The sequence below is a fragment of the Perognathus longimembris genome, chromosome 1 (assembly GCF_023159225.1).
Source record: "Perognathus longimembris pacificus isolate PPM17 chromosome 1, ASM2315922v1, whole genome shotgun sequence".
Taxonomy (NCBI): domain Eukaryota; kingdom Metazoa; phylum Chordata; class Mammalia; order Rodentia; family Heteromyidae; genus Perognathus; species Perognathus longimembris.
In genome coordinates, this window is record NC_063161.1 from 152,577,010 (window position 1) to 152,588,831 (window position 11,822).

At 40.8% G+C, this 11,822-nt stretch overlaps 2 protein-coding genes across 4 annotated transcripts in view; both read right to left on the reverse strand.

The window, feature by feature from the left end:
• Rc3h2 (ring finger and CCCH-type domains 2) overlaps positions 1–2,280 on the reverse strand; it is a 55,528-nt gene extending 53,248 nt beyond the window's left edge. For 2 of the 3 annotated variants that reach the window (XR_007210387.1, XM_048341875.1), the window contains exon 1: positions 2,015–2,278. The gene's annotated coding sequence lies outside the window, so the exon portion shown is untranslated. Of the gene's footprint in view, positions 1–2,014 lie in introns of all 3 variants that reach the window. The other variant, XM_048341892.1, reaches the window with a different exon arrangement.
• A 3,079-nt stretch (positions 2,281–5,359) lies between these two features.
• Zbtb6 (zinc finger and BTB domain containing 6) lies at positions 5,360–9,940 on the reverse strand. Its single transcript, XM_048342007.1, has 2 exons — positions 9,880–9,940; positions 5,360–8,563 (listed from the first exon to the last, which is right to left on the reverse strand). Exon 2 carries the CDS (start codon positions 8,552–8,554, stop codon positions 7,280–7,282), a length of 1,275 nt encoding a protein of 424 aa, XP_048197964.1. The 5' UTR covers positions 8,555–8,563; positions 9,880–9,940; the 3' UTR covers positions 5,360–7,279.
• Positions 9,941–11,822: the final 1,882 nt, after the last annotated feature.

An 11,822-nucleotide genomic window follows, 5' to 3' on the forward strand; every position in this document is an offset into this window, starting at 1 on the left:
AAGTAATACTAAAAATTAACTTTTATTAAAAGTCACACCCTTGAGAAGTCTTTCATTAAGGAAAAAAAGAAAGAAAGAAAAAAAGACCCTGATGATGTAATTTAAAACATTAATGAGACTGGGCATAAAATATCTATTTATTTTTAATTTTCAGCTAGCTTTGTTACTACACATTTCCTTTTTCCATCCCTAAGAAGTTAAACTTCAATGAATACCAACCAAAATGATAGTAAGTACTTATTATGGCCTTGTTGTAAGTTTCTTTAGTGTTCTTAGCTATCATATACAATGTAGGAGTTCTGTTTTCAAATTATAAAATCCTGAGTGTAAAGAAAATATAGTTTGCTAAATGACCCATAGCAATCTACAAAAGCAGAAAGTGAATTAATGAAAACATGAACAAAGGACATATGTCTTCTAGCATGTCAGGTTACCGGAGCAGTAATAGGCCAAGAGAAACTCAAAAGGATCCACTAATGAACTGAATTGCAATTACATCCTCAAGAGTAAAAAGCCTCTTTAAATTATATCTGCCTTTTCTAAACACAACTGCAATGTGTATTTACCATTTTGTATTCTAGCAATTTTCCAAACTTTAAAATTTGGAAAACAGAAACCTCCAAATCAATAAAATTGGCAGTACTAAGAAAATGGTCTTTAACAGGATGTGATGGTCTCTGTTTCTTCAAGAACTGAATACGGAAGTAAACAACACAAGACAATGTGAGGTTGGGACAGTGGTTGTAGTTTTTTTTTTTTAAGATAAAAGATGAGAACAGGAGACTCTATGAACTAGTCTTAATGATTCAAAAACTTTTAACTAAGTCCGTATACATTTAACCACGAAAAGGTTGCACTTACTAAAATACGTTTCTTTGCTTTTTGTGGGGAGGGAGGGGGTTTAAAATCATATCACTTTAGTGTTTAGTTTGGGGTGAAACCGTATCACTTTCTAAGGTTAACCAAAAGTTCCTATAGGAACTTACATATGTGACTCACATACAAATGGTAATACGATTAATTGTACGCATTTTATTTGAGATAGAAAGCCATTCTAGGCACAGTGGGTAGCGAAAAAGCAAAAATTACAAAGGGACCTAGGTAAGAATAGTAGGAATCAAAAGGAGAACACAGATGGGTTTTATGAAAATATAAAACAGGCTGAAAATTACTGGATCAGATCTACTTTGTCAGTGATTATTTGAGACTATTTTGGTGTGAAGGTTTTATCTGCCGACGATATCTTAAACTAGAGTGATCTGAAGGATGGAAATGACAGCTACTCTCATCTTCTCCCTTCCTGAAAGCAAAGGATGGAGAAAAGTAGAGCTGTTTCTCTGAGAAACAAAGATGTTCTCAACCATTCTTCTAAGATGGTGGAAGAGTCTCCTCAAGAGGCTTCACCATGGGGGGAAAAATGAAAGAAGGAATAGAAGAAAGCCACAGCAGAATTCCCTGGCTGTGTTTCATGCCATTGCTTCTAGTCACATCCCCAGTGCAACCACTTCGGATCGACCATCTCCCCCCTGGGAGGTGAAGCCCTCCCAGGGCATTGTTTGACCAGGGTCCCTATTTACACCCACTCAGATCGGCTCCACCATCCTTGCGCCAGGGTCTCAGGAAGCCCCAGGGCAGACAGAGGAAAAGCTGGAACCGGACCAGATTTCGAGGTCCTCTTTCAAAAGCCCCTCTTACTAAGTGCAGGAGGAAAGGGAGAAGGTAAGCTGGCCTTGGCGAGGGAGGTCCCTTCATGGTCAGAGACGTCCTCCTGGACGAAACAAGGTGGCCATTGGAGCCTATCGCTTCGCATCGCAAAAGCCCCACCAGACCCAGGGGCCTGCCCAGGCCCTGGGGTTCGTCCGTGTCAGGTGCGGCCCTCAGTCCCCAACCCTCGGGGAGCACCGGCGGCCGCACCGCACAGGCCACCGGGGCTGAGCCGGGTCTCCCGCCCGACCGCTGGGGACCCGGCACCGGGACTCGGGCCCGAGCCGCAGCGCGCCCGCCCCCGCCCTACCTGAGGGGGCCCGGGCGGGGTCGCTAAGGGCCGCTCCCGGGAGCCCCGCGACGGCGCGGCTCGGCGACGGAGGCGCCTCGTCTCGCCGGGGCAGAGCTCGGCGGCGGTTTCAGGGCCTCAAACTCCATCGGGAGCTACAGGGACAGCCCCGTTGGCGGCGGCGAAGGCCGCGACGGGGCCTCCTCCTCCTCCTCCCTCCCTCTGCCTCCTCCTCCTTCTCCTCCTCCTCCTCCTCACCACGGAGGCGGACCTGGAGGGATCCCGACTTAGCTCTCGCGAGAAGATACTCTCCACCTCACGCGAGATTACGCAAGCCCGGGCGTGAGGGAGGTGGTGGAGGACCGTAGTATCCCCGACCACCTATCCTGCGTTTTAGCTTCCCTTTGGCCGAGCGAATCCACCCCCGTCACGTGACGAGGGAGCCCAGGAGTACTGTGGGAGATGCTGTGAAGACCCGCAAGTCGAAAGGATTGATGGGAAACTCCGTGCAGGCTCCTCTGCGCTTTGAGCCTGTGTGGCAGGCTCCTGTGGTGAAAGCGTGTGATCCACTGAGCAGAGTGGATAACGCCAGTGTCACATACATCCTACTTTACTCTCCTGGGATGAAGTGTTAACCAGACGTTCATGGGATCTCCCACTAACACCCTTACAAAAGCGTGTTGTCGTTTTTTTGTTGTTTTTGGCAGTTCCACTCGCCTAATCTCTTTATTAAAATTCCTCCCCGCTTTAAAAGGTAGTAAGGATTGCATTTGAAAAGTAAAATCTGGCGTTATAGCTCAATGAATATATTGAAGATTTTTTTTCACAGCAAACTCTAAGGAGGAATTATTTGGACAAGACAGGTTAAGAAAATGATTACTTGTAAATACAATGCAAAACCAGTTGTCCCAACAAAAAGCTTTATGCAAATAAACAGAAGTCAGGATACAGACAAGGAGCTTGTAATAAGGAGCTTTAAAATATACATGGTTGGGGATGTTTTGGGGGGGGACTGGTGGGGGGGCACAATTGGTTGGAATATAGTGTAAACACATGTGGACATGTAACAATGAAATCCTTCCCCCCATATAACTAATATAAGCTAAGTTTTAAAAACTGAGGAAAAATATACAGTAGTTGTGATAATGTATACCTGTAATACAGCATTTGGGAGCCTGAGACCAGATTACAAGGTCAAGGCCAACCTGTGCTATATAGAGACCTTTTCAGAAAAATAAATAACTATATATGGTAATAAATTGGATGTGCTGATGGCACACATCTGTAATCCCAGCAATCAGAAGGCTAAGGCAGGCAGATCACAAAGCCGTCCTGAGCTACATACTGAGAATAAAAGCTTTTTGCCTGTAAGACAAGCATTTTTAGAAAAAGACTCAGTTACCCAATCCAAACGTTTCTTCCACTTTTCCATTATCCTATACTGAGCTAAAGAAATGTGCCTAGCAAAATTGTTTATGTCTACTTTTTCAATGGGATATTATGGGCGAGTTTAGGTTAACTTCCCAACCTTCTATGTGTGTATTTTTCCACTCTATTGGCCATTATTTTCATTTCACAAGTCAAGAGGTATAAGATTTAACAAAAGTATAATGATCACATTTAAAATAAAAATCCACTCCTTTCCCCTGGCATTTGTATTGATGCTTTACTTTAGTCCAAATCTTTTTCTCAATATTTGACATACATTAATTTTATTTGTGTACGGTTTACTTCCCTCAACCTCCCCTCATGAATGTTTCATGAGACCAGGGAATTTTGTCTGCACATAAAGTTTTAGTACAGGTATATATAATGACAACTGGTGTTCTGGAATGAATAACTAAATACTCAGGAAAAGGTGTCCATCTTTGCAATTCAGATACAGGCAAACCCAAATTCTCCATTACCATCTCCAGTTTATTTTTTGTGTAAACATATAAGATAATTAAACCTAATGAAAAGAGGCAAGAGTTAACTCTTACAACAAATCAATGATGATCTGCCCCAAAACAGATATGTATGAGGCTGAAAGAACTCAATGCATTTCTGCCATGTAAGAAAGACAAACAAAAGCAAAGTTTAACTGAACAAACTCTACACTTTACTTTGCCATAGCTGTGTATTTTAAAGGATTACATTTTCCTGAAAACTTTTAGAAATGTCATGCAAATAGATATTCTGCGAGGAATGTTTCCAGATCACTGTGCTATATAATGGGAATAAATAATACAAACAACAACATCACTTTTACAAAACACCTCCCCACCCAAACAAAAATCTCAAGGTGCTCACGAATTTTTACAACCATCAATACAAGGCACAGAAAACTTAAAAATGTACTTTCAGCCAAAAATTTCAAACATCCAAGTAGTAAATACTGATTCCTAAAAAATCAGTTTATTCATTCTTCCCATCCCTAGCCCTCCCCTCCAAAATTTTATCTGAGGAAGCCAAAGTAAAGAGATATACTTCAATCACAAACTATTCATGAAAGGAAATTATTTCCACAACTATTAAATGGCCATTCAAGCCAAATGGAAAAGAAAATTATAGGAAAATAAAACAGAAAAATCCAGCCTCTATTTTCAGGATTAAATATAAAACAGAATTTTAGACCTAGAAATGACATTACAAATTATCAACATCAAAGTTACTATACAAATACACTTAAAATTAAGGAAACTTTTATACATATAAGAATAGGACAGTTTAAGTTTGGTGCCAGTGGCTCACACCTGTAATCCGAGCTACTCATGAAGGTGAGGTCTGAGACTCAGGGGTTGAGGCCAATGGGGCAGATTCGACTCATATCTCCAATTAGCCAGACAAAAGCTAGAACTAGAGAGGTGACTCAAGTAGTAGAGCAAAATCATGAGTCAAAAAAGCAGAGCAAGAACACTAGGCCCTGAATACAAGCCCCAGCACTAGCACAAAACAAATGAAACAGAAAAAGTTCAAGGACAGGCAATTTGCCCAATGCCACTAATAGCCTAAGTTATGAAGTTTTGCTCACCAAATACAAAACTGAATTCCTTAACGTTTCTCCCAGAATTAAAATTTTATAGAGATTTAAAAAACTAAAAGTACCACAAAATTATACTTAACATATATAATAAAGCCACCCACAACCATGCTCATTGCTGCACTATTCACTATCGCTAAGGTATATAAACAGCCCAGATGCTCCTCAGTGAACGAATGATCAAAAAAATGTGGTATATACACACAAGGGAACTTTACTCATCCATTGCAAAGAAATGGATGGACCTGGAAAAAAATATGGTAAGTAAAGCCCAGAGAGACAAAGAGCACATTTTTTTCTTACACATGAAAGCCAAAACTAATTTATAAATGTACAAGAAACACATACACAGTTGTATGCAAGTGTACACAGATGTATTAACCAAAGTACGGTATTTGAGGGTAGAATTCACAGAGTGTAATTCCTCACAATCCAACAAAATGAATACCAGGAAATTGAAACTTTAAAGGCATGTGAGGAGGGTAGATGAAGGCAAGGGTAGAAAATACAACTATAATATTCAATGAATATCCTACGAAATTAAAAAAAATTGAAGGAAGGAGTTAGGTTGGAAGGAGAATGATGAAATATAAGTGATATTGATCAAGATGCAGTACATTCATAAAACTCATGTGTTGAATGCTAAGTCTTCTGTACAACTACTAAAATAACAATTAAAAAGTTATAATATCCTTCACAATATTCTTACAAGGTAAAAATTACATTCTGAAACACAGATGTCAAAATACTAAGAACTGTAGAAATCCTAAATAAAGTTGAGATGAGTAGAGAAGGAATAGAAAGCTTGTAATAAGATGTATCCAGGCTTCTCTACAAAAGTAATGCCTGTGTTTAGAAGAGATGATTTGCCTTGCAACATAGTTTGATCTTTATTATAACAAAAATTTTGTGTTATATTGTATTTCAGGCATTAGAGAGCAATGTCTCAGAACACAATCTAAAATATTAGTCACTAAGTTACATTCATAGTTTTGGTTTGGCTTTTCTAGAAATGCCAAATAAAACCCAGGGCTACTTAAAATTTTTGTCAATACACAGTATCTAAATGAGAAACTATAACAGGAGTAGCTACCAACATTTTAGCTGTTCATGTGTTGATAGCAGCAACTAATACAAATTGGTAATTCGAAATAATGCAAGGTTAGGTCATAATGATGCTCACCTATAATCTAGCACTGGAGAGGTTGAGGCAGAAGCATCTTGAGTGTAAGGTTAGTCTGAGCTACATAAAGAAACCCTGCCTTAAAATAAAAGCAAAAATAAAAATGCAAATGAACTACTGATAAATACATGAATGAATCTTAAAGACTCATGCTGAATGAAAAGAAAAACATTATGGTGAAAAAAGTACTGTTATAATTTAGAGCAAGGAGGTCGGTAGAGTACAAAGAGATAAGGTAGCATAGAGTTTTGGGGGATAGAACTTTAAGTATCCCAAATGCAGTGGGGATACATAAACCTATACATACATAGAACTATATTCCCAAAGACTTTTACTATGTTAGCCAAAATATAGAACAAAAAGGCTTTGAAGAACAGAACAAGTATCTTTGATAAAGCTGGAATTTCTAAGAGTTTTTCACAGCTTATGTCACTGGTATAACTGTATTGGCCACACAATTATTAGCCATATTAAACACAACCAAGAAAATGGCCTAATTATTCTAAAGTATGGCTATGAAGTATTTAATCTGAATTGAGTTCCTTTAGAGTTTAAAACAAATATTTTCAAGAACAAGAGCATAGACTGTTAAAAATTTGCTAGTCCTATCTCTTCAAGTATCTAGTTATGGGTAGTGTTTTTAAACTGATCTTCTTTTGCTGTCATCCTAATTCCAGAATAATTATATGGTTGTATTTAACTTAAATCAATGGTTTAGAATATATGTCAGATACTGCAAATATTGCTGGATCTTGTTACTAAGATCAGAACACTATTTATCTGGGTATACTTCTGGGACAGATACATACATACACATATACATATACATATACATATACATATATATATATATATATATATATATATATATAAAGACAGAATCCCATTAAATTTGTTATGCCTCTTCCTACCACTTTGGAACTCTTAGACATTCAGGAAGAATCCTAAGTGTAAGGGAGAAGAAAAATAAAACATAAAAATGGGTGGCGGGGGAGTTCAACAGTACAAGCACTGCCATTTATACAGAAAGATTTGCCTAACAAAATGATACATGGTTTACAAAGCAAGTCCATAATATCAATTATAGTAGATTTTGCCTTTTGAGATCAGGTCTAGGTAGTTTTTCACCACTGCTCCTGCCATGGACAGAGGTTAAATGCTTTTTGAGGGCAGACTTGTGCTTGAAATCCATATCACAACAGTGGCATTTGTATGGTCGATCACCACTGTGTATGTTCAAGTGGTCCTGAAGTGTGCTTTTAGCCGTAAAGGTCTTCAAGCACACAGAACACTGAAAAGGCCGTATGCCCATGTGCCCTCGAATGTGTCGGTTGAGATTTTTCTTCTGTGTAAATGTTTTTCCACACTGTAAGCACAAGAAGAGTTTATGCATCTTAAGGTGACGCAGATAGTTTTCAACATGAAGAAAGCCACGAGGACACCTGGGACACTGGTGCCTCAGTGAATAACTCTCTTCCAGATTCTGTATCTCATTCACTGTACCATGACTTCCATCAGTATTCTCACAAAATAAGCCTTGACTTTGATTTCCAGGAATATCTGCCACTCTGCTTTCAACTGTAGAATTGATCAGTGAATGCTGTGTTTCTGAGAAATACATATTTGCTTCTGATGAGGTACAAGGCTGTGGAAACTGCCCATTTTCAACGCCAGGTGTACTCATAGACTCAACCTGGAGAATACAAATTTCATTTTCTTTAAAACCTATATCTACAGTAGAGAGATCTGGTGAATTCATTTCTTTTCTCTCTGATGTCAAGCTCTCTACTGTGGACTGTAATAAACTGCTTTCCTCTTCTTTGACATGGAGACCTATGTTTACAGGACTATCTTCTGAAATTTCAATTATCTCACAATCTCTATCAGAATTTTCTTCTTCGTTCTTAACATCCAGGTCAGAAGACTGACACAGGTCAGTGTGCTGACAGTTATTTTTCATTGAAAGATCAATTTCCAGGTACTTTGACAAAGCTTCTGTGCACTTTTCCACAATGTGCACCATCTGAAGGTAACTGGCAGCAGTCAAATATTTCAAAAGTTCCTTCCTTTTAACTTCAAGTGCTCCAGTATAGCAAGAGAGCAATAATTTTCTGCCAACTTCTGCACTCTGCAGAATGGTGATTCTGACATGTTTTGACTGTGTGAGTAAAAATTGATCTCTCATGAAGGTGGAGCAAGCAGCTAAAATCACCTTGTGTCCCTGGAATTCAGTATCATTAATATAAATTGATACATCACAGAATAAATTCTGCTGTCTCAAGAGATTCATTTTTTGCAGGACCACATCTCCTTGTTGTTCAAACTGGAAGTGCAGAACCTCAGACTCAGCAGCCATGGTAACAATCTAAGCAAAATAAAGCACAAACATTGATGTAAGGATAGGGAATGCTTTCTCCTGTTGTGATAGCAAAGAATTTTTCCCACCCACCAAGAATCTGAACATGAATTGGGAAAAAGGCACAAATTCTACTCTGGTTGCTAAATGCCTCTAAATTACCATATCAAAACCCAGAAAGTTAAAATAGAATTCTTTATCATCCAATAGTACAGATTTCATGTTTTGCTTCAGAACTGAATTTAAGTAACGGTTTCTATGTTTGTCTCCTTGGCCAATTTTTGTCCCCTTTAGTCAAAAACAATTTTAAATGTCCAGTAACTAGTAATAAAAGAGTACACTTAGAACAGTATACCACATTAGAAACTTCAGCATATTCTCCAAACTTCTTACTGTACTTCAGTCTTGCAGGCCTTCAGGTCTGTCTTCCCAAAGGTCTCCTTAACTTAATACTTTTCCTCCTATATTCCAAACAAACCTTCTGTAATACCAGAACATCATTAAATAAATTTCAAAACAAATACAAAGCCTTAAATTTGTAATTGCTCTCCTCCACTTCAAGGATAAAGAATGCAGGTTTCGCCACGATTGGGCCTTAACCCATCTTCATAGTTTTATATCTGTAACTTTCACTATCCGTTTTCATTGTACAGAAATAATTTTGACATTGCCATGACAAGGACATCGCTTAACAGCGTTCCCAGTTACTGTGTGCCGCTGTGTGTGTGTGGGAGGGGGGGGATTACTTGGGACTTGAACTCAGGGCCTGGACGCTATCCTTGAGCATTTTTGTTTTGTGGTTGTCGTTTCTTTTCCTCAAGGCAAGCGCTCAACCATGCCCAGATTTCCGTATTTTTTTCCTCCCCGGGCTGGGTTCTAACCTCGATCCTTCACATCTCAGACTCCAGAAGAGCTAGGATTATAAACGGGAGCCCCCCGGGGCCTGGCTTCCCCCGCTCCCCCCATCTCCTCCTCCTCCCCCTCCTGTGGGGATGCTGCTCCTTAAAGCCCAAGCCAAGCACCACTAACGTGTCCCCCACCCCTCCTCCCACAGGTGGCCAGCGAGCCTGGAGCACCGCGAGGGGCCCCAGTTCCTGTTTTCCTCCCAGGACACGGGACTCACGGTGGGCACAGCGGCTCAGCCACCGCTACAGAACCAACTAAACCTGGATCCGCCACGGCCTGGCAGGGCCAGGGTCTGCGGCCCCAAAGAGCGATGGACGGCGGCGCCCGGCGGTCTTTCTCCCCCATCCTTTCCTCCTCTTCTCCCCGCCTCTCCTCTCACTGACCTCGCTACCTGGCGAATCTCCTCCACGCTCACTTACCGACTCAGAGAACCAGTGGAGGTTTCCACAGCAGCGGCAGTGGCGCAGGCCGGAAGGTGGGGTTAGCCTGGGAGGAAACACATCCGGGTCAACCAGCTTTACTCCCGCGGGGCCGGCGGAGCGCCCCGGAAGGACATCCGGAGATGCTCTTCCCTCCTTTCCGCCTCGGGCCAGGAGTGACAGTAGGGCGCCTGAACGCCAGCCCACGCGTCTCCTCTGCCCTGGTTTCGGGGCAGCTGGTTTCGTGCCCGAGCCCTCCAGACCATCCGGAGTCGGGGTGTGAAGCTGGATTATGGCTTTACAGGACGACTTCCCTCTAGGAGGGCCATCCGCAACTTGAAAAGTGGAAGAACGAAGGAGAACCTCTCCCCAAGTAACCCGTATTCGGGATTCTGGCCCAGCGCCTGTATCTCACGCATCCAGCCTCACCTTTTCCCTGACACCAAGACCTCTTCCCCGGCTTCCTCCCGCCCCACTCAGCAGACCCGGGGGCTTTGATGGCACTGGACATCCCAGCCAGAAGAGTAGTTGTTATTCCTCGTACTGGAGATTGAACCGGGGGGGGGGGGTTGGGGTTGAGCGGGGCATAACAGCTTAATGGTCGTTGCATTCCTGCAGTGTAACACTTAAGCTTCCAGCATTTACAGAAGGAAGGGATCTTTGAACCAATGGGCCTTATTAGGATTGCAAAGCAAGGGCTCTATCACTGAACCACACCTCTAGCCCTGAATCAATTTATTAAAAGCAATTGTTTTACCTGTCAGCTCATCCTCATGGAAATAACTGACGCTACTAATTTCTGGCGGAACCGTATGTCCTCTGGAGAGCAAATGAATCCCCCCCCCCCACCTTTTTGGCAAGGTTGGCCTGAAATTGTGATATTCTTGCTTCAAATTCTTGCTTCAAGGTCCTGGTGAGCTTGAATTACAACCTGGCTTAAGCATTCCTTATTCATAATTAATATGTATCTTAAAGGACAGAAACATTCCTGGTTTAAAATTCATAAAGTTGGAAAAGAAAGCGGGACAGGAGCAAGAAAAATAAACGGACATCACTTTTAATTGTCACACTTTTATTAAGGAAACTTCCCCATAATAAGTGAAGAGGTAGTTCATAGTATGTCTAACATACAACAGATTAAGAACAGCTATTCATGAGCTGAAATAAAATGCTCTGGGTTGTTTGGGACAGTTTTTTAGAAGTGGTAAAATTGGTCATTTCCCATGTACAGATCTTCTAATAAGACAAACTAGAAACATCTAATTTACCTCTGCCACTTCAGTTTGGAGTTTGTTTATAAAATAAATAACTGACAATAACGTTTTAGAAAACCAAACCATGGTAAAGAGAATCCCCTTTGTTAAGTTATTCTGGGAAACCATAAAAACAAATGACAAAGGTTTTAAACCCAGCCTCCTCTGTAGAACCATAACCAGTTTTGAAAGTCATCTTCCCATATAAGATGTATTTGCTATCAGAAACTTCACTCTGCAATGTAATCTAAAACATGTGTAAGCCAAGATAGAGTTGGCAAGTCTCCCCAAAGTTAGAAAATGTCTCACAGAAACAGAAGACCACTCCAGCCAAGTACTAGAGTAGACCACAATTTACATCAGTGGTTTGTACTTGCAAAAAGTGAGAACTAGAAGTGTTATTAATAAGTCATAAAAATGCTGATTTTAAGTGATCAAACAAAGCAAGGTAGTATTATTATTCTTAGTATAAAATCATATTGTCACCTTGTTTCCCAAAGGCCACATGATACCCTAAGTTCCATGAGGGCAGGGACCTTATCAATCTTACCTTTGCATCCTCAGTATCTAGCAGAGTTCAGAAACAAACACTAGATGTTTACTAAATGTTTCTTGAGGGTATAGCTGGATGGAACGGCACATACTCATCATACATGAGACTCTGGGTTCAATCCCCAAGATAAAAAGGAA

What these genes read in the sequence shown, in the direction of transcription:
- Zbtb6 (XM_048342007.1), bottom strand. Translation starts at nt 8,554, where the DNA reads ATGGCTGCTGAGTCTGAGGTTCTGCACTTCCAGTTTGAACAACAAGGA.